This window comes from Acanthopagrus latus, chromosome 8, assembly GCF_904848185.1.
Source record: "Acanthopagrus latus isolate v.2019 chromosome 8, fAcaLat1.1, whole genome shotgun sequence".
Lineage (NCBI taxonomy): Eukaryota > Metazoa > Chordata > Actinopteri > Spariformes > Sparidae > Acanthopagrus > Acanthopagrus latus.
This window is the reverse complement of record NC_051046.1, coordinates 6,407,043-6,428,417: the sequence shown is the minus strand read 5'-3', so window position 1 is coordinate 6,428,417 and position 21,375 is coordinate 6,407,043. Positions and strand designations below refer to the sequence as shown.

At 41.8% G+C, this 21,375-nt stretch overlaps 4 protein-coding genes across 9 annotated transcripts; 3 read left to right on the top strand and 1 right to left on the bottom strand.

Moving 5' to 3' along the window:
• Positions 1 to 36: 36 nt before the first annotated feature.
• Positions 37 to 4,839, top strand: fam185a (family with sequence similarity 185 member A). The gene is made up of 8 exons (XM_037105889.1): positions 37 to 1,527; positions 1,699 to 1,808; positions 2,255 to 2,347; positions 2,474 to 2,612; positions 3,777 to 3,818; positions 3,914 to 4,009; positions 4,114 to 4,248; positions 4,373 to 4,839. The coding sequence occupies exons 1-8, from the start codon at positions 1,092 to 1,094 to the stop codon at positions 4,483 to 4,485; spliced, it is 1,164 nt and encodes a 387-aa protein (XP_036961784.1). The 5' UTR covers positions 37 to 1,091; the 3' UTR covers positions 4,486 to 4,839.
• fbxl13 (F-box and leucine-rich repeat protein 13) lies at positions 2,599 to 20,912 on the bottom strand. Of its 6 annotated transcripts, none has more exons than XM_037105876.1 (23): positions 20,769 to 20,912; positions 20,466 to 20,563; positions 19,763 to 19,856; positions 19,587 to 19,654; positions 15,399 to 15,553; positions 14,890 to 14,999; positions 14,708 to 14,803; positions 13,561 to 13,656; positions 13,350 to 13,485; positions 9,826 to 9,878; positions 9,357 to 9,457; positions 8,708 to 8,837; positions 8,125 to 8,223; positions 7,804 to 7,924; positions 7,554 to 7,716; positions 7,357 to 7,476; positions 7,138 to 7,261; positions 6,960 to 7,040; positions 6,515 to 6,649; positions 6,267 to 6,430; positions 6,012 to 6,187; positions 4,028 to 4,199; positions 2,599 to 2,720 (listed from the first exon to the last, which is right to left on the bottom strand). In XM_037105876.1, exons 1-22 carry the CDS (start codon positions 20,838 to 20,840, stop codon positions 4,183 to 4,185), a joined length of 2,409 nt encoding a protein of 802 aa, XP_036961771.1. In that variant the 5' UTR covers positions 20,841 to 20,912; the 3' UTR covers positions 2,599 to 2,720; positions 4,028 to 4,182. The 6 variants fall into 6 exon arrangements, with proteins under 6 accessions (XP_036961771.1, XP_036961769.1, XP_036961772.1 ...); XM_037105874.1 differs by lacking the exon at positions 2,599 to 2,720 and adding an exon at positions 3,522 to 3,676; XM_037105877.1 differs by lacking the exon at positions 2,599 to 2,720 and adding an exon at positions 3,522 to 3,676 and having other exon boundaries at positions 19,587 to 19,651.
• Positions 8,630 to 13,327, top strand: LOC119023757 (leucine-rich repeat-containing protein 17-like). The gene is made up of 7 exons (XM_037105887.1): positions 8,630 to 8,767; positions 10,234 to 10,396; positions 10,512 to 10,973; positions 11,120 to 11,316; positions 11,966 to 12,121; positions 12,592 to 12,733; positions 12,820 to 13,327. Exons 2-7 carry the CDS (start codon positions 10,272 to 10,274, stop codon positions 13,103 to 13,105), a joined length of 1,368 nt encoding a protein of 455 aa, XP_036961782.1. The 5' UTR covers positions 8,630 to 8,767; positions 10,234 to 10,271; the 3' UTR covers positions 13,106 to 13,327.
• LOC119023755 lies at positions 16,150 to 19,330 on the top strand. Its single transcript, XM_037105881.1, has 4 exons — positions 16,150 to 16,313; positions 16,397 to 16,455; positions 16,534 to 18,800; positions 19,238 to 19,330. The coding sequence occupies exons 1-3, from the start codon at positions 16,297 to 16,299 to the stop codon at positions 18,774 to 18,776; spliced, it is 2,319 nt and encodes a 772-aa protein (XP_036961776.1). The 5' UTR covers positions 16,150 to 16,296; the 3' UTR covers positions 18,777 to 18,800; positions 19,238 to 19,330.
• Positions 20,913 to 21,375: the final 463 nt, after the last annotated feature.

The following is a 21,375-nucleotide window of genomic DNA, read 5'->3' as shown; positions in this document are numbered from 1 at the left end:
GTCTGTTACGTAAAACTGATAATTCATGCAAACGGATTGAGACTCAAATTCCCGACAGCCTTTGCGGCGAGGACGACGTCAGCCGCCACTTGCTGACATAGGCCCTCTGATTGGACAAAACCAAAAGAGGGGTGGTGCTATGTTTACGCAAGACCACACATCCGGTTGGTCAAGTTAATTAGTGTGATGTAGACAAAGACCGGAAGTTAAATATTCTTCCTTCAACATAAAAGAACAAAAAAGGAGGGAGAAAAGGATTGTTGGTGTTGTTTCTATTTCCATCTGAGGGGGCTGGAGAAATGCACTATTAAAGCATATCATCAATCAATAGGGTGTCTTTAAAAGCCGGGGTTAGTCTGTCTGTACTGATTAAATGTTGCACAGTCTTACATTAATTTCTATTTAATGAAATTACTGCACAGCAAACCTTGGACCAGGGTGTAATCCAGCACACACACAGCACATAGCTGCGTAAGAGGGGGAGACATAGTCAGGCCAGGCAGCTTGTGTGTTGATTTGGAACCACATAATCTGATCATGGCAGTGCACTGAAGAAAATCATAACAAAGGCTGTAGAGGTTACCAAGGGATATGCATATTTTTTTTAAAACTACATAATTTATTGTGTCTTTAAAATGTAAATCTTTAAAAGCCCCCCCAAAAAAGTTATAAATTATACCATGCATTTTACCAAATTCACTTGTTTTATTATCCTAACTGCAGGTCACAATATTATTGTGGTGGTTTTCATAACTTATTACATGTTTTTTTCACATTGGACCAATCACTAATATCAAGACTGAAGGGTCCAATCTGTAGTTAATTTGTTGTAAACATAAATTTATTATAAGAATAAGAATGTCTCTGATGTGTTCATGGAGTTATAGTTAGCGCTTTTATTCTGAAAGGTCACACCGGAAGTGTTAGCAGTGTGCTAGCTGTACAACGCTACCTGATACCGCTGTGTCAGTCCATGTTGACAGAATGGCAGCGTGTTGAGTTCAGTGGTAGTTTGTGTTGTTAGTTACAGGTGATAGTAGAAGTGTGAGACCGGACAGGTGGATGAGCTGCGGTACCGGAAGCTGTTAGCGATGTTTTGGAGCTCAGCAGGTCAGCGGGGATGTGTCGGACTCCTCCGCTGCTGGTCCCTCACAGCCGGCACCAGGACACTCTCAACCCCCAAGTGTCCTCTGCATACCTCACGGCTCTTCTCCATCTCTGCTCCCTCCAAGTGTCCCACTCAGGAGGAGGTGAAGCCGCCTCTGAGGCAGTGGGCTCTGGAGGTGAGTCCCTTCAGCACCGTGCGGGCACAGCTGGGCTGCAGCATCTCCGTCCGCCCGCTGGACGTGCACGCCTTCCCGGAGGCTGACCGAGCCTTCGTCTCCGTCCACGGGACAGACACCGAGCCAGAGGTCGACCTGGACCACCTGCACGTCCGCTATGATGAGCAGAAGAAGGAGCTGCTCATCTCAGCCGAGAAGGTCCACAGCAGCGTGCTGATAGATCTGTCTGCACCTATAAAGAACAGTGAGTGTCTCCTGCTGATGAAATGACCCCTACATGTTTACACAACACCCAGGGGCCAAACTGAGCCTGACTTTGACTTTAATGGTGATTTAAAGTGTCATAATTTCTCTCCTCAGTTGGCAGGACCCTGTCTGTCTGCTGTCTCCTTAATAAACTCTGTTATCTTGCCAGATCTGTTCATCACGACTAGAGGGGAAGGCAACGTGCAGGTGAAGAACATGGACTGTGATGTCTGCAAGGTGCACACAGAGATGGGAAACTGTTTGCTGCACTCTGTCAAGGTGGGTGTAGCGTCAGGACAACTTAAAGGTTAAGTTCACCCAAAAATGATGATTTACTGATTGTGACTTTCAAGTCATACAATGACAACCAAAGCAGCCACAAAGCCAGATGTTGTGTCTTCAACTAGGCGAATCAGAATAGCTTGTCCAACTACATTTGTTCCAAGAATCCTCAAGTGTTGCATATTGGAGGCAGTATTGGCTAGTATGAGGGGGGAGGAATGTCTCAAAAACCACATCAGACACATGTTTTAATTTACAGCAGCAGAGGAAAGTTTTGCAACCAAAAAGGACTCGCTCAGGTTGAAATGTAACAACCCACTCGACTGCTGCAGAGTTAAAGATGTGTTCTGACTTCATCAAAAAGGATATATTAGTTGAATTAATGTGTCTCAGACGGACATTTGTCACCTCTGGTCCTCTCATTGTTGTTTGTCATATCTCAGGCGCACCGAGTTGAGGTCAAGTCCAGTGGAGGTGATGTTACAGGCTCAGGCACCATCCATGGGAATGTGGACATCAGCACATCTGGAGACAGCGTAAGGACACACTTACACTCAGCAGTCATTAGAGGGCAGCAGCAGCCTGAATACAAGCCTGATCTTGAACATGTTTACAAGTCATACATCACCAGTCATGTGCAGTGATTGGTTGTGTGTTCGCAGGCAGTGGACGTCAAGAAGCTCCAGGGCACCAAAATGAATGTTTCAACAGAACGTGGCCCTCTGAAGGTCAAAGCCATCTATGCTGAGTCCAGCTGCGTCTCCTCCTGCTCGGGCAGAGTAGAACTGGGGCATGTGCACGGTGAGCAAACAGCAGCATGTACTCCTCATGTCTACCAAAAGGGTCACTCTGTCCTCATCTATACTGTCTGTGTGGCTGTTAGTGCTGCAGCTAAACTCAAATGTAGGGCTGAGAAAAAAGGTAGAAGGTCCCAGAAATTGGAGAAAGTGAGATTTCAATTTGTTTTTTGATTGTAAAGAAATGCACACGACTCATTCAGCAACAGTGTCTTTGAAACTAGCCGTCAGGATTTCTGTAAGGTTTTGATGTCACAACTATATAATCCTCTCCCGCAGCTATGCCGATGGCAGAGGAGCTGCAGAAAACACTGAGTGGTGCCTGCTCAGGCCTGCGAGAGCTGATCAATCAGAGTAGGAGCTAAAACAGTGCATGCAGACAGAGAGTGAACAGAGGTGCTGCAGCAGTGGACAGTTTTTCTAGGACATTAAAACATAGAAACATTTCCCCGTGAACACCTCAACACAAAAGAATGAACTTAAAATAAACACAATATGGGGCCTTAAATGTTAGATAAAACATTTCCTATCCATCCATGTGCTGCACTCGAACCCACTTGAGCCTCCGTGGCCTGTGATAAACACTGATCGAAACTCTTTTTAGTCTTATTAATCTAATCTACAACCTGCAGCGAATAGGACACTGCTAAAATCTTCTAAATCTCTCATGCCGATGAGCCCTTGCTTTGTACAGCTGCATTGTAAACTTGGTTTGTAAAGCAGGGCTTTGGAACGTCAGGAATCCTGGGCTCTGATCCAAAAACAGTCATTACATTAGAGTGTAATGTGGTTGTAATTTATCACAGACTTTGTTCTTGTGATTGGTTTTCGGGGTAACTCTATATAAAAAAAAGGTTTTGATGTAAAAAAGACTTAATTCTCGGAAGTAAAGATTAGAGGACAAACAGCGATGTGATGTGAAGAAATGCGTCACCGGCTTACAATTTTAATTTCTTCCTGATACAGATGAGCTACACCATTATGGTACATGGAATTAATTATCCTGTTGACGCAAGAGATCTATGTTGTTATTGTTGATGCAGCCTGTGACGGAGGTGTCTCTACAGCCTGTAAAAGTGGAAATAGATGTGATTTAACAGGAGCTGAATATAATCTGACAGCTAGTTAAATTAATAATATCTGACCCTTTGCTTTTGTTGATTTAAAGGTAACGCGACTGTGAAGAACATGTCTGGAGATACAGTTGTTGGTAAGCAAGCTGACCCTGCGATTGCACAGTTAACCACGTATGGTATCTATCAGTGGCTGGTAAAAAACAACCTGAGGCTTTCTCTGCTTTTACAGACGGTTCAAACAATTTCCTGAAGGTTTCCTCTGACAGTGGAGGCATCGACGTCTACGTGGGTGACGGTGGCAGCGCCGAACTCCACAGTCAGGAAGGTAAACGTGAATATTCACCTCACGAATCAAAGTTTTTCTTCCTGTTCCATCACTGAATCACATTCTTCTTCTTTGTTTGTCCCTCATTCCTCTGTCGGACATAGGAGCGTTGTGTGTGCGTGTCCCCTCCTCGCTGAAAGCTGGGGTGGAGCTCTGTGGAGCGTCGGTGGATATCAGCCCAGAGGTTGTTCTGCAGGGAGTAGAAAACAACACAACTGAAGGCCAAACCACAGTTAGTGGTAAGCCATCTTTTTTTTTTGTTATTACAACACACTCTAGGGCACAGTTAATTGACTTCACACCCAACAATTAAATCAACACAGAATGTTCTGTTTCCTTTCTATAATTGTGTGTTTCTCTCAGGCTATATGAACGGAGAGTCTGCAGTGGACCGGTGGGTTAAAGCTCGGGCAGACAGAGGCTCAGTCAGACTGAAGACACAGAGCTGGTTTGAGTCCCTGAAGCTCGGGAGCTGATTTATGAGTGGAATGATTTCCATTCACAATGCTGAGACCAGATGTTTACTGTCGCTCCTCCAGATGGGATGAACCATTGATACACTGAAGCATTTCGAACTCTGTGCTCAGCATGTACTGTACTTTTCATAAGGAAATAATGTATTGTGTAAAGTATTTAACAAATACTCTGTACGTGTTAAAAATCACTGTACATACACTTGATCTGAAAAGCATGTCAATGCATCACTGAATGTTAATTAGTTGCAGTTTGCCTCTTGATATTTTTTACGTTCACTGTTTTGTTATTATATCTTCTGTATGGTATGTAAATACAATAAAAATATATGTCAGCCTTTGCCAAAAGCATGAAAAGTGCCTCGCTGAGTTTTTACCAAGAGGAAAGATCCATCTGACACAAACACCTCTGCCACAGAAGTTACAAATTCTGACTTTGTCTGTGGATGACCTGGTTCTAATTGATGAAAAAGCTAGTAATGAATTCATTTTAATCCAAGAACTAAATATTAACTGACGACACATTTTCCATAATCCTCTGCATGTTCCAGAAGAGCCTCATATTGCTGGCCAAAATAAGCAGCATAACTCTACGAGATATAAACTTGTTTCCACCAATGAGCCCCGATCTCAATGGCGCGTCTCCGTGGGTGTTCTTACAGTGTTAACATTTCAAAGCAAGTCCACACACGAACTTCAGTCAAAATAAAACCAGGTGAAATGCAATTAAAAAGTATTACATAAACAAGGGATGATCCAAGATTGTAAATAAACACTTTTAATTTAGAAGAGCATAAATTATTAGAGACACTGCATTTACAAACCAATATTAATCACAAAATATAGAAATTTAGAAACATTTACAATCAATTCTAACAAGCTTTTTACTTCCATGTGTATCAAAATATAATTTTTGTTCATTAAATTGACAGAAATGATGGTCACAGTCTCTACTAACTAGCTTCAGTTTGTTACGATTAATCCTAAAGAAACCAGGCTGACCTCTGCACTCACAAAGTGCTTTTGTGTTATCGCTGTCACTCCTGATAATATAATAATTATCAGGATCATATAATTGTGTTGTATTTGTACAAGTGAAACATTATACAACAGTGAGGAAACAATTTTATTACTATAAACGGAGGATCCAAAAATGACCCAGAGGAAAACTGTTGCGCAAAAATTCTGACTTGACATCAGAAATGTTTATGCAACTAGCTAACATAGAGATACTGATCCGCTGGAGTCTAGCAGGGTCAATGACACAAGACATACTGCTGTCAGGAGCTGATGAAATATTACGTAAAGCATTGTATCAGAAACAGTGTTATATGTGAGCCTCTATTCAGGCAGGTGGAGTACAGAAAACAATGTGATTAATTCTTGTGAGGATGATCTCAGGTGTCTGAATCAAAATAGTCCAATGAAGATGTTCTAAATGTGTTCTGAAATGATGTCCCAAAAATGATGCTTGCTGTGATTGTGTGAGGTTAATCGTTAAATAAGATCTGTTTATATCCTCTATGTACTTGCTGCTCTTGTCGTCACTGTGGGCCTCTCCATCACTTCACATGTGTCATCAGTCTTGAAGGTTCTTGTGATGGGATGCACCATTTGGCCCATGTTGTACCCGAACCAGTACGGAGGGTCGTCATTGCTGTGCTCCCAGCACGCCACACGTGGTTTAAGCTTTAGGGCGGCCACCCTGAGGAAACAGAGACTGGTCATTAAAGTTATAATGCACGACTCTAACTTTGAGGCGTTCTACTATGTTTGTGTCTTACTTGGAAATGCCAATGCAGTAGGCCATCGTGATGGAACAGAGTGGAGGGCAGATCCTCTCCAAGTGTCGAAGAGTGCGATCCGTGAGGAGAACGCAGCCACTCACATCAAGTTCTCGCAGGTACTGAGCTCCACTTGTCAGGTAATGTATGGCCATATCTGTCATCTGAGGCAGAGTAGAAGAAAATGGTGTGTGTGTTTGTTTGTACTGTGTGTGTGTGTGTACCATGTGTGTACCATGTGTGTATACCTTGGGACATCCTGACATCCGCAGTGTGACCAGACCTCTGCAGTAAAAAGACAGGGCTCTGACGGCCGGGTCTGACAGAGCTCCACAGTGAGAAACGTCAACATGTTCAAGATCTCTCACAGTCTTGCACAACTTCTGCCCTCATGAGTAATATGGTAGAGTACAGAACAGTGAGTAAATTAGGAAACGAGGGAAAAGGAGAACCGTATCTACAATCACAATTCACATCAGTTAGTGGGCAGTAACAGAAACTAAAACAACAACCATGGAAATAATTGAGTCTGTTTTTCAGAATTGCTTTTCTAGGAAACATGGTACAACAGATCCTGTCAGCTGTTGATATGAGCTCTGGAAACAAAAGTCAACTTCAGTCCACAAAAAATTGTAAACAGTTCTATTAAGTGACACATCTGGCCATGTGTCAAAATTCTAGCAAGATTTGTACCTCTATGCCAATATCTGTGACGTGGGCACACTCTGCCAGAACTAACTTCTTCAAGTGAACTCTCTCGAGAGCCGCCAGCCCCTAAAAACAAAAACATCATGTTACAGACTTCACCACCAGGGAGAATTATTTTTTAATCGGGAATGTGTGAGGGTCAGAGCAAACATCCCAACGATACCTGATCCTGGATGTTGCAACCGCTGATGTCAAGAGAGGAGATAGAGCTGCCACTCAGCCACTCCAGACTCATGTCTGTCAGCCTCTCACAATAACTTAAGTCGAGATGGTACAGTTTACGCAACCTGATAAAAAGGTGCAGACACAAGAAATAAAATACTGCTGTGTGACACCTTTTAACAGACAGAAATGAGATAAGCCATGAAGTCAGGCTGTATACCTTTGTGCAATGCTTAGGACAGATATGTCAGTGATGTGGCTGCAGTGACTGACATTCAGCTCTCTCAGTTTGCTGGATGAGGAACCTTTAGTCAAGCACTGGATCCCCATGTCACTCACTCTGAAATAAACACAATGTCATGAAAAAGCACACAAATAAAAAATAAAACTACAGCATCAACACACACGCGCACACACTTTTCACAAAGCGAGATGTCCAGGTGTTGCAGGTTCTTGAGGGTGGCCACAGATTTGAGGCCGGCGTCGGTCATTCTGGGGCACTCTGCAGCGTGGAGTCTATGGAGTCCTGGTGAGCTGCTGCACAGGGCCGCCCAGCTGATGTCTGTTAGTTGGCTGTTACCTTAGGTGCAGTTACACGGAATAGAATTATGTCTATATTTTCATGTGTACGTGGACATGAGCTGTGCAAAATATAAAATGATCTCACCCTCTGTGCTAAAACTTTTCAGTTTGGCCACTTCAGCGATGGCTTTGATGGCCACGTCGGAAAGATGGGCAGCATCCAGGAGAGAAATGTCAGACAGGCAGCGACATCTGGCAATTAGTGCCTGGTAGAGAAGAGTAAGACTGAAAACGTTTCTCTGCTGCGAGGGGGTTAAGGGTGTGCAGACAGAGAAATATGCATGAGTTGACAAAGCAAATTCTTTTCTAATGAGTTCCTTAATTTCTTTGTTTTTGTTAAGCTTTCCAGAGCGGTGGTGTTGTTTATGTCAGACATCTGCGATGTTGTAGAAATGAACAAACTTACTGAAACACAGCTATCCGACAGCGTTGGCATGTCATCGATCACAATCTCTTTGAGTGAAGGACATCCTTCAGAAATGTACCTGAACCCATTTACTGTCATCTAAGAGGAGAGAGAAGGAGGAGGTAGAGGAAGAGGAGGAGGAGGAGGAGGAAGGAAAATATGTATGTACGTTGACTCATTCTCTTGGATGCCGTTTTACTTGCTCCTCATATTCTCAGGGCCCCATAAAGTGAAACCATACATCTGGAACCAAACTAATGCACATTCCCGGAGGAAGGTGCGTTTCATGTTGCGGAGCATGTGTGTTGTGTTATGGAGTGTGCACATGGTGAGTGGGAGGGCCAGAGCTGGTTGCATAAACCCAACCCTCCGCTTGGTCACAGCTGCCTTTTACTCTGGTCCTCCTTCAGATCTTCGCCCATTTGCTCTGAGTTCAAACAGTCACCAGTGAACAGCCAGGAACAAGTGGGGACACGTGGAAACAGCGAGGACTGACTGGATTAATCCAAGGTAGACTGCAGGCAACAAGCTGAAGCCAAGTGGAGTGACTATATACCAAAGTGAGAGGAGTATACCAACTGACCTGAGTGCACCCGGACAGGTTGAGGTGGAGGAGATTGCAGCAGCCCTTCCCCGTGGCCAGGTACATACATCCTTCATCTGTGAATCTGTAGCAGTAGGCCAGACTCAGGAACTGAAGGTTGAGGCAGTTCCTGTTTGACATTAAGAGTTTAAGTAGTTTATACAAGATGTGTTGTGTTTAAGCGTTTTGTAAATTATGATTGATTGTTTTGTTGTTATTCAACAAAGGAAAAGGTTCACATTTGATTGCAAACTCTGTAAGGAAATATAACTGTTTGAATTAAATGTACATATCTTCAAGTTCCTGCACCGAAAAATTTAGATTAACTCCAAAACTATACCACTACCCGTGAGAGAGAGAGCTAATGACTGAAAGCTGTTGAACCTGTAGATCTATCATCATTGTGATCACGCAGTATGGATGTTATGGTATGAGTCTCACATCTGTTTCTCTAAATCATCAAGTTGGCAGCTGCTTTCAGTTATGAAATACAATTCAGCTGTGGGCTGGACACTGGACAAACAGAAATGGAGATAGTGCTAGGAATTATGTGGCTGGAGGCCAGAAAACTTTTGTTCACTCTGGAGATTTGAGTGAGCTGCACCGTGACTCTAGTCACATGGTGGTTTCAACACAACTGGAGGTTTACCTGGACAGTTCTCTTAGAGTTTTGTTTGTTATAAGTGTGCAAGAGAGGTTCAAGTAGAGCAGGCAGGGACAGCCCTCGACAATCCTCTGAAGCATCAGATCCTGTTAAAAAAGCAGAGATTTAAATGTCACCTTAATTTCTCTCAGCGGGCCACCTGTCAGGGTATATGCAGTATAATGTCACAATAGTGCACTAGCAAAAATGTAACATACAAGTAAAATTGCGACGAGACACTAAACAAATGCAATGTTACTCATATCCGTGTTATTCTGCGAGTCTTACTGATGACGTCATATAGATAAACACACTGAGGGACACTTTCCCAGGTAAATTGTGAATCTTTGATAATCAATAATCTACCTGTCAACAAACTTTAGAGAATAGTCCGAAAAAATAAAGTGGCGCATGTGATCTAAATATTTAGGATTTTGCTTTCATCTGTCATTAGGCTTTGCAATGTTTTACTTACTGTAACATTGAAACACTCCGACACATTGAGATCCTGGAGGTTCCTACATTCACCTAATAAAACAGAATGAAGACAAAAGTTAAGAGCAGAGAAATGGCAGGTCAAATTATGCTGTCCATTTTGTAGATATTTTGCCATAATCATTATGTAATGTACATCGCGATATAATAAAGTAGTATATGACTTTATGTTAGGAACAAGTATCATAGTATTCTGGCTTCTTTCAATGCTGTATATACATTCCTGGATGGCTCCTGGCTCTTACATAATGTGCTACATCTCAACTCTTCCACAGCTTTGGCAGCAGCTGCGCTCCATCAACAATAATAACATTCACCTTTGACCTATTGCCTCTGTCTTCAAATCTATTTTTCTAAAGAATTTACCAAATTCCTGTTTTGATTACAGCTCGTCATATTATCAAGACACTCCCTGCAGGGCTCAGGATGCGCGTTACATCCTCACTCCTCTTAGCCTCCCTGCTCCTCCTCCTGCTCCCGTCCATCGAGATGAAAAAATCAGGGAGGGGCAGAGGCCTCAGAGGAGCAAGACACCAGCTCACACGAGACAGGTTTGGATTTGAACTTGGCTGTTATTTGTTCACACCATTTTTCACCTACCCTAATGACCATGTGTCGACTGTGACAAGCCATAAATTCAGTATTTGTATGTTTGAACACTTTCAGGGTAAGGGGTGCTGGGCGTCACAGCAGGTCGGGCCCCTCCGAGTGCTCAGAGTTGATAGAATCTCAAGAGGTCTTTGTAGACTGTCAGGACCGACGCCTCCGCTCCATTCCTGCCTCACAGACCTGGTCCAAGCAACCCAAGCACCTCCTTTTTGCCCGAAACCGGATCAAGGTCCTTCATGATGGGGCCTTCTTTGGGTATGAGAGTTTAACCACTCTGGACTTGCAGCAGAACCAGATCTCTTTAGTTGAGGAAGGGGCCTTCCAGGGCCTGAGACATCTTACAACACTGCTGTTACAGCACAACCAACTGGGAACACTTAGTGAAGAGGCCCTCATCCCCCTGCCGAACCTCAGCTATCTACGTCTATATGACAATCCTTGGAAATGTCTCTGCCCGCTGGACAGTCTCATACGCACCCTTCAGGTCCCGAGCAACCGTAACCTAGGAAATCATGCCAGGTGAGGGAATCCGCAATAAGACTTTGACTTAGTGTGATTTATTGCTCAGATTCCACAGGTGTACAAGTCAATACTGGTTCTCAGACAAGCAAACTTCAATTATCAAATTTGATTTCACTGTAAGTTAACAGTGCTTCTTCTTCTAGGTGTGCAGAGCCCATCAGGCTAAGAGGTTTGAAGATGAAACAGGTGGATCCCGAGTTACTCTGTAAGGAGACAGACCCCAACCCACAGACTGACGAACCAGGTCCTATACCCATTCCAATTCGCACCAAACCAGACATCACCACATCGTGCCATACCTACCATTTCCCACAGATGCGGATTGACTGCAGTAAACGAGGCAAGCTCACACATCAGCTCATATTTACCTAAATCACTATTAATCATTGCACCCTCTCTGTACTTCAGTGTATTTTCCTTTTGAATTCAGCACACATGGTTCAACAAGGAAGAATACCTTCACGTCAGAGAGCTCGTATGCTTTTAATTAAATGTTACTCAACTCATGACTAATCTTCCATTTCTCAAAATGATTTTCAGGGCTAGACATACAAAGAGACAAATCTGGTGTTTTTTTGTTTTTTTTAAATCTAATTTTATGTTGCTTGTTTCCTTCTGACTGATTCTATTACACCATCATTTGTCATCTAATAAACAACTTGGAAAGCATTGGCTACAGGGTTTGGGTAATATATCAGAATTAGCTGACTGCAAAACATAAATGTGCCTAAGAACAGAGTAGATCAAATAATGATGCTGCTACCATCTGTCTCCTACTGGCAGGAGGACTCGATTTCAGTATCAAATTCAAGTTACGGATCGGTACCATGCATACATTTGCTCTTTTGCTTAACAAATCTGGATAGTATAGATGAATCAACAAAAAAACTAATAATGAACATGTGAATGTGCAGTTTGATTTTTTGGTAGAAGTAAAACAATCAAATGTATTTGAGTAACTCCTCAATTAACCCTTTCCCCATGTTCAGGTCTGACTGAGGTGCCCACAGGTATTCCAGAGGAGGTTGTTCATCTCGATCTGTCCCAGAATTCAATCAGACATCTCAAAGCCAAAGATTTCCAAGGAGCGAGGAGCCTCAGAACCTTAAACTTCAGTAATAACAACATGGAGCAGTTTGACAAGGGTTTGTGTGCAACTATTACAGCATACCTATTAATCACAATCAGTGAATACTATGGCATGTGCTTCAGATTTCCTGTAATATCCAGGGTGAAAACCTACACAAAACAGAGTTGTGTTTTTTCCTTGGCTGATGGATAACATATGGAAAGGTTCAGAAAGTGTTATCCAACTGCTGCTGACTTCTGTTCAGCTGGCTTTCTGCCATCTTTGTATATACAGTGTTGGATGTATTTATAGTGGAGAAAGCTGAGACGGTTACAGGCATAAAGTGATCACTGTGCTGAAGTGATTCAGACACAAACTGAACACCAGCCTGCGCATTGCTATCAGAGTTTGATTACACCAATTGCTTTTTTAATTTCTTTGTTAATATTAACAGTCATAGGTGTGTCTTAAAATAAATACACAAGAAAGCAAAACAAAACAAAAAGATGCTATGGTCTACTCATGGCTTTGATTTTTCTCTGATAGGTTCCCTGTACGGGCTCCTACACCTTCGTGAGCTGGACCTGTCCAACAACAGCCTGCATTTCATCCAGTATGGGGTTCTTGAAGACCTGTACTTTCTATCAAAGCTAAAACTGGAAAGAAACCCCTGGGTGTGCGACTATAGGTGAGTTCTCCTGCTACAATGTTTACAATTTTTTTTTTTTTTGACAAACCCCCCAAAACCATTTAAAACTGAATGCATTTCCTCAGCATCCACTACATGGTGTACTGGCTGCGTCTGCACCCTGGGGTGAAATACTCTGGCCTGGTGTGTCGCTCCCCTCCTGAACATACTGGGGAGCGTGTGGAGGAGTATGTGCATTCCTACAACAGAGTGTGTCCAAAGGACAGGCAGCACAGCAGCAAAGATCAAGACCAAACAGACCCCGAGCTCTGGAACACACCGATGGAAGTGCAAGCGGAGCTGGAGGAGGAGGAGCTGGAACCGAGCCACTTGAGAGCACCGCAGAAATACCAGATCTTTAGGCTGTCCTGACTTGTGAAAATCTGACTTTAAAAGATTCGTTGTCTTCCCTTATTCCAACAAATTATAACACAGTCTGTATCAGATTAACAAGTTACACTTTTTAGTTTTGCTTTTATGTTTTGTCAGTTTTGTCTTTTTAATCAAAAAAAAAAAAAAAAACCTATAAAAGTTTGACTGTTTTTTGGCTAATTATTTCTGTAAGAACATCATCCGTAAGGGTGAAATCAACTGCAAAATAATGTGCAATACTTACTGATATATTTCAAGCTGGGCAGATTTAGTGATGTGCAGCCACGCAGGTTGAGATGGATCACAAACGGGCGATAGTTCTGCAAAATTTGCTTCATTGTGCCATCTGTTATCCAGTCTTTCTCCACTGAGACGTTGATCTAATGGGGACACAAATCTGTTTAAGATAAACACTACTTTAAATTAAATACAAGCAGCAATTTGTCAGTACAGACCTGACTCCATAATGGGCCTGACTGGATGACAGCTCTCCATGAACAACACACCTCAGCACAGTTTAGCCAATCTCGGAAATCTAAATACTTGAAGATCTGCAGAGAAAACAACCATATGACATAGTTGAACATTCAGAAAGGTGGAAACATTTGAATATACATTTTATGCATAATTCCATACTGGTTCGGTCATAAGGCGTATGTTGAAAGTAAGGTTGATACATTTTCTTAACCATTGATAAGTTTAAAAAAAATTAAAATAAAAATGTTGGTGGAACTTGTTTTACTGACATACATTTAGAAGTGAAAACTTAAATGGAAGCACACCATCATGTGAAATAAGAGATAGTAATCCACAGATCAAAGCAAAGAAACAACTTCCATACTGTTCACATGATCCACATTTGGTCTTATAAGTTTCAATCTCACATAACTATGCGCCACTTTAGAAATAGGTGGCCAGTGCCTAAGGGACAGGATTCACTGCCACTTTGCCAGGCAGTGTGATGTCAGTGTGTAAGCATCCTCTTTCTTTCTCCAAACATAGTCATGCTGATGTACTATTTATCAGGAGAGAGGTGTTGGACAGAAACACCAGTGCAAATAAAGCCAGAACTGCGCTGCCTTTGCCAACACATGTGAATCCAAAACAAACAGTGGTTCTCACTGGTAAGTGCAAGCGGAGGAGGATGTTTACAGGAATTTTTAGTATGTTTGTAAAGCATAGAGCCACTGGAATGAAAGTACAATTATATTTATATTCCTACAATTATATAAGAACTACAGAAATATCATAATTGACAAAAAACAAAGCACAGCAACAGATGTTGTGAGAGAGTGGTGCCATAAACAAAACCCTCTCTTTGGTCATGGGTCAGAGGTATACTTGAAAAAAAAAGAGCTGCAACAGACATTAATCAACTGGCCCCAAAGAGGCTGAAAGTATGTTAACAGTGGAGTCCACTTTAGAACAAGCCTTATGTAACCGATATGATCTCATCACTGACTGCTTAGAGAACAGAGAAGTGAAGTTGGTCTAGCTTTAAATCCAGGCCTATCATCATCTCTGTGTGGGAACTGATCAGGCTCATGAACTGTAAAAGAAAACATGAAGAAACTGGCTGAGTGTCATGTGAATGCTGCGTACCTTCAGCAAGAGGCTACTTGGGAGCGCTGACAGTCTGTCGGATTCCCCAGTCTGGAGGACTTTGTTGCCAATTTCAAATAAGCCCAGTTCCGACCTCTGCAGGAGTCAAACACAGAAACAGGAAATGTAGAACATTTCTGACTGTATTTTATTTTTTACTTGAATTACAAATAAAAGCGTACCTTAAAGTACTCTTTTGTCCTCTTTGAGTCCTTGGCAACAATATGCCATGCAGTTATGATGCGCTTAAGACGGCCAGCCTTTAGAATTCCTTCAAGCTTCTCAATGGCAGCTAAATTGACGAGAAATTTAAATCCAGTTTCAAACATGAATTTCTTAAGAACAGAACAAGTGCTCGTTATTTTAGCAGAGGATAACATGTGGGATAAATGATAATCATAACAATAACAATAACAATACCACTATTATGAACACAAAGTTATATTTTCCTCAATCTCATGACAAATTTAGTTTATAAAACTAAAGGCTCAGAGTTAAACAGTGGAAGGTGCTCGGGACAAAGTGAGTCACAGGCGTGGGTGTATACAGGGGGGAAGAAATGATACATATCCATAACCACACTGCGTGTTTTCTCTGGCTGTATACACGTGAGAGTCGCGGCTTGCAAAAACAGCCAGTGTGCGCTAGTTATATTAACGCTTCATGATTCAGAATGCAAGTAATCACCTACCAGCCTTTGCCTTCTTTTGCATTTCCACCCAGTTTGACCATCTGACGAGTGCAACCCTCTGCAATTTTGTTTCAAAATGCTTTTTTGTCAGATCCATCTTCAGAGCCAGCTCTACGGTGCCTCTCTTACTCTGCATGGTGAACCTCTTCCACTTCCTGTCTCCAACAGCAAACACAGCTCATCATTAATTCAGTGAAAGGGTACGAAGGCAGAATGTCAGTAACGTCCATTAACTTCATAAGACAGGAGTTAGCAACACTGAAATCATATAATCAGATCTCAATTTCTTTCTAATAATGATCTCTACTGAAGCAGGTTTGGACATTCAGACAGGACAGAGAGACAGAGACTACACTGACAGTACACAGGTGAAAGCTAACCTGTGAAATAGAATATCCTCATGAACTCAGCAGCATGTAAACAATGATCCAGGGGAAACGTTCAGGACTTTCAGTCACATGGCTCAAATTTCTGTTTAGAGTTACATCTGAATGAGGATCCATTTTAGAGGATTTAACTTTTTGCAACACACGTTGTGTTGAATCTGCCTCTTCCTATCAACCATGAACACTTTATATTCAAGATATGTGATTTTACAAAAGGACACAAAGAGGAAAGCAACACATTTTTTTAAGGTTTCATTTTCCAGATCACTCTGCTTCTCATGATATTGCAGCCCTGTAAGTGAAGGCTCCACTTGATTTTCACACAGCACCAGCTGTCTACAATCACCTAATTGCAATCAGTGTGGGCAGAATCTGAAAAGTTTCCTTGAATGTCTCTTATCATTCCTTGCCCTCAAACTTTCAAGGCAATGAAACGACAGATTGATTATTATCAAGGTTGCTACTTTTAATCAACAGTGTGCTGCTGCTGCTGCTGTGCTGAACTCACTGACATGATTCTTCCATCTGGGTGAGTAAAATATGAGTGTATTTCTGGATAAATCTAGTCATTGTTGCTTTTTTTCTTTTTTCTCTAACGTTCTTGTTTTCCAGGGTTTCTTGGCTTTGCACTCTGTTGTTATGGAGCTGCAATTGTTTTCCTCCTCAAAAAGGTAAGAACTTCTATTTCATTCCTGACCAATTCAACCATCATAATTAAATCTTATATCTATTTTTTCCCCCCTTGATAGGTTACAATATTGCACATGGCTACTCTCTTAATGATGATGGATACAGTAGCAATGCAGGTGTTTTTGGTATACAAACATCAAACCAGTTCAATTCTGAAGCGTCTTTAAACCAGGACTCATTTGATCCAAGCGACGAGATGAGACACGAAAGCTTTGTTTCTCTTCAGCAGGAACCAGTCCACCATGACTACAGTGAGGATGCTAGCTCTGTCACTAGCCTCAGTGATGGGATGGTGCAAAGCAAACCAGACTCGGAACATGAGCCAGACAAGTTTCCACTTATCCCCTCTGTTCTGAAATATGATCCTCAAAGTTCTGGTTCTCAACAGCCTTTTGGCCTTTTAGTGAAGAATTCACAACAGAAGGCTAAGGAGGGTGTAGCTTTCCCAACAATCAAAGATTTCAAACTGTTTATAGACAAAATGAAAAGCTCCTTTTTAATGCCAGGAAGTGACTTGAGAGGACACTTTCAAACTGCACAAGAAATTATGGTTGACAGGGGAGTGTTTGACACTGGCTATAAGTCTGATTCTGCAAAAGAAGGCACAGCCCATTATGACGGCAGTGAAAATGTCCAGAATAAACCTACGAATGCAGTGCTTGAACAAAGTGAACAGGGTGCCAACTACCAAATGCCAAGTGAAAGCCAATCTGTCGCCTATCCTGTCGACTCCACTGTCAGCATGGTTCCTACCAGTGTTTATGACAACCAAGACGCGGGTCCGCGCTCTGCTTTCTACCCACACCCTCTCTCTGCAGCCACAGAGCATGTTTCAAGTAATTACGGAAATTTCAACCATGATGGCTCATTCCTTGGACAAGATGGAAGCAACCATGGGACAGCATCTTCTGCCAGCCCTCCAATGAGACCATCTAAATATTTCAGCCTGGTTTCTCCACCTCTAACTTATGAGAAAAATATCCAAGAACCAACATATACATTTCACAGAAAAGACTCTTTAACAGGGTATCAGCAGAAACCATCTGGTGGCTTTGAACTTGGTGAGGAGCAAGGAGGAGGGACTCCAACCAGTTTCCTGTCTGCACCAGAGCCCCCATCTTTGGCTTCTTATGGCAAAAGTATATATGTCAATGCACGACGTGGTCAACACGACATCCCAAAATATGGACCAAAACACAGAGAGAGACCAGCCCCATCATTTCAGCCGAATCAACCCACTGATGGCATGAAATCAAATGATATAAACTACACTCCTATCTCCCACCTCCCTGTAACTAGTGGTTCTGCTTCTTCAAGCTCTGCTAACCTTGCACCACAGAGTGGAGGTGGTCATGTGGGTGTTCAAACAAGCAGCCCACATGATAAGAATCAAGCTTTCAAACAAAAGCAGCCCATCGGGTCCCACCAAGTGTTTACTGTGAAACCTCCCAGCTCATATTATGGCTCAAGCACAAATGACAGCTATCTGGGAGACCAAAATGTCGGTGTTACTCCTCCTTCCATCCTAACTGAGGGAACTCAGGAGAGAGAAGAGCCATCAGATCCCTCTGTGCAGGATCTAGTCATTCAGGGTCCAAAACAACTTACTGAGAATAGCCTGATTCCAATTTCTGATGGCTTGGATTCAACCCAGAGAGGGCTTTTCTCTGCAGGCAGAGTTGATTATACAAGTCTCAACTCTCTAACTAATTTAACGCCAACGTCTATATCAGAGACAGTCTTTTCAAGACTAGTTGGAAACAAAGTCATGTCCAGAAACTTTGGAATCAAAAATAGAATTTCAGATAGGTTTCCAACTCTTGATATACATAGGGCAAGAAATGCCTTGAGCTCAATGTTTACCCCGAGGAGAAGAGAAATGCCTCTAAATGGTGGTTATGTAGGTGCAATGGCAACCAGACCTGGCCTTCAGCAGACATTCATACAACCAACCAAGTTGCAGAGGCGCCCCGCCAATGTGAATAAAGAGCCATGGTCCACGGTCTACCGCCCTCCTAAACCGCTGTCTGCGTCCAAAGTCTCTGGCTTTCCTGTGAGCGGTGCCGTTTGGTGGAATGGTGGCAACACGAAAATGCTTCTCCCTCAAACACAATTTGTAAAATCATATGTGGTGAAGTCCAGAAACAGCTACACAAGGAGCAAGGCAGCTATATCAAAGACTCATTATGCACCATATCAGCTAGATGAAGGCAAAACTGGAAAACCCCAATGGAAACCTTTCCAGAGGCAACATAAATACATGAACGCTGCGTCCCACAATGCAAAAGGATTTGAAGACTAAAAGAGCATCATCACAGGAAAAATGGTATGGGGGGGAAAAAAAACTCAAGTGTTTTGCTCATGAACTAATGTGTGCTAATGATTTTATTAGAATTATAACTAACAACACTTACATTTTCTCATTCAGTTCTTAGTGTATGCTTCATTTATCTGATTGGGATCCTGAATATACAGATCCAAGAGGTTAATGGCTACTTTTTTAGATCTAAAAGTCACACTGCAGCTGACCTGCCCTGAAGCAGAGCTACAGCTTGAAACTTTAGAAATGAAACAGCTAAACATTTTTAATTTGTTCTCATACTGTGCTCTTAAATTTGGGGGGTTGTTGTCTTTGCTATTCTTATTCTTGGTGTAATTGCTGACAGTTTTTGTATATTTGGGTTATTTTTATATTGTGATTACTTAATTCTCTTACAAATGAAGTGAAGTTGGAAATGCATTAATTGCTTTTGTTTTCAACAGGATCTGTTGCCATCTTCCACTTGGAGGAAAATCAGATTTCTGCAGTTCTTCAACCATCGAATTAGTTAAGTCCATTAAATATTTTAAACAGTCTTCTATCTCGTCATGATTCATGCATCACAATTTGAAAATCCTCGGAACTCTATGTAAAATGAAGAACAGTCTTTAGCTTATCTGGTTTAGCTTTTATTTAGTGCTCATAGGCTACACTTTCATTAAACAAGTCAAAAAGTACCATAGCTATCTAACTGGTGAATGTCTGGCTGTTCCTTCCTTCTCCCTCAAGAAATTCTTCACCAGTTTAAATCAAACCACATGTTAATCTTGACCCCTAATACTGCTGGCGTACCTGAAGCAAGAGCTTGTTAAGTGTTTCCTGTAACAGTAGTAGGCCTTCTCGAACAAACAAAAGGACTGCTAGAAAGGAGAACAGAATGGCAATTAAATTTTTTTTTAAAAAGCACTGAAATCAATTTCAATTTGAGTCTAAACAACCACAGACCACATAATTAAAATATACTGTACCACGATGTCATCTTTATCCATGTAGATGGTGTCCACAGGCTGATGTGTTTGAAATGTTGTAGTGAGCTGTTTTCCATCAGCAACAAACTTGAGCCTTAAAAAAAAGAATAAAGTTGGCATTAAAACAGTATGCAAAGCAAAACTGTATGATTTAAATAAGTTGCTCACAGAGTTGGAAAAATCTCATTTTAAATTGACCAATATCAAATGTTTTCTATCAAAATATTATCTTAAATTGGATTATGCTTGGAGCTGTAAATGGTACTGAGTGATGTGGACACTGGTGCTTAGGCTCCCTGAAGGTATTGCCTCTGAAAGTCACTTTAAGTATCATGGTAAAGGTCTGGAAAATCTTTGAATCTCCCTGGAGAATACTTCATTAATGGCTCATTAAAGGGGCAATTAAAAAACTGTGAGTGAATGGGGAGAACATGATTCAATTGGAAATGCAATATGATATAAATACTTAACTTTTTTTCTGTTTGTTTTAGTTTGTATTACACAAGCATTCCCTCTCAGGGACTTACATTCTGGGCTCAAAAATGGAATGTAAAAGGGGGAAAAATAGATTTTCTTTGGCTCATCACTGCTGTACTTGGTAGCACTCCACGACTTTCACCCTCAGCAGTAAACTAAAACTTGAGAAAGTGAGCCCCCAAGTGTTCATCTCAAGGAAATCTCACAGGAAAGCAGCTCTACCTACCAGTCAACATCCTGAAGGCTGCCGTGTCCCTGGAAGGCGTTTTTCAGAAACTGTATGGGGTCACTGGGACATGACAGGCATGAGGCTGTCAGTAAGGCCTGTTGTCAAAGAAAGTGAAATAAAGAGGTTATCTTTTCACATTCAGAAAAAAAAATATTCTCGTGGTGATATAACAGTCAAAGTGAACTATAATGTGCATTAACTAAACTGCCCTGCGCGCATGTTCTTTGCAACGTTAAACGTGAGCTAGCTTAACTTCACACACATGACGTGACCAACACATTTCTACACAACATAACCTACCTTACATATTTGTGGCAGGGAGAATTTCAGCTGGCACTCGCTCAGAACAGACTTTGAGTTTGCTGCGGCCATGTCATGTCTGTCAGTGTTAAAAGTTATCGAGCTACAGAGCAATTAGCTGGAGTTTTAGCGTTTGTCAGATTTTGCTAGCTCCATTTCAAAGTTCTACGTTGCCATGGTAACAAGGGGACTGTAAAACTCGGCTGCTCACTTTAACGGTTGGACAACTAATGAGCTGCAGCGAGATTTAAACCATCTAACATAGTGTACAAAGTAAATTTTATGACGTATACGGCTTTTTAATTTAACATATTGTATGTGTTAACAGTTTAAAAACATTATTTAACTAAAAGCTAAGCTGCTTTCTTTGGCTAAACACTGCCCGCTCATCACCCAGAGAAAGATTTGATCGGCCACTCCGAGCTAAGTTGCCAGGTTGGGCGGTTTATTAGATTGACTTGCAATGACTTATAACTGACTGCTGTCAGCGTCAAACAGAATTTCGTGGTTTATAACTAAGCTGAAACATGTCCTATTAGTATTATTATATTAGTAGTATTATTATTATCATTATTGTTGTTGTAAGTCATCGTAGTAGTTGTAGTAA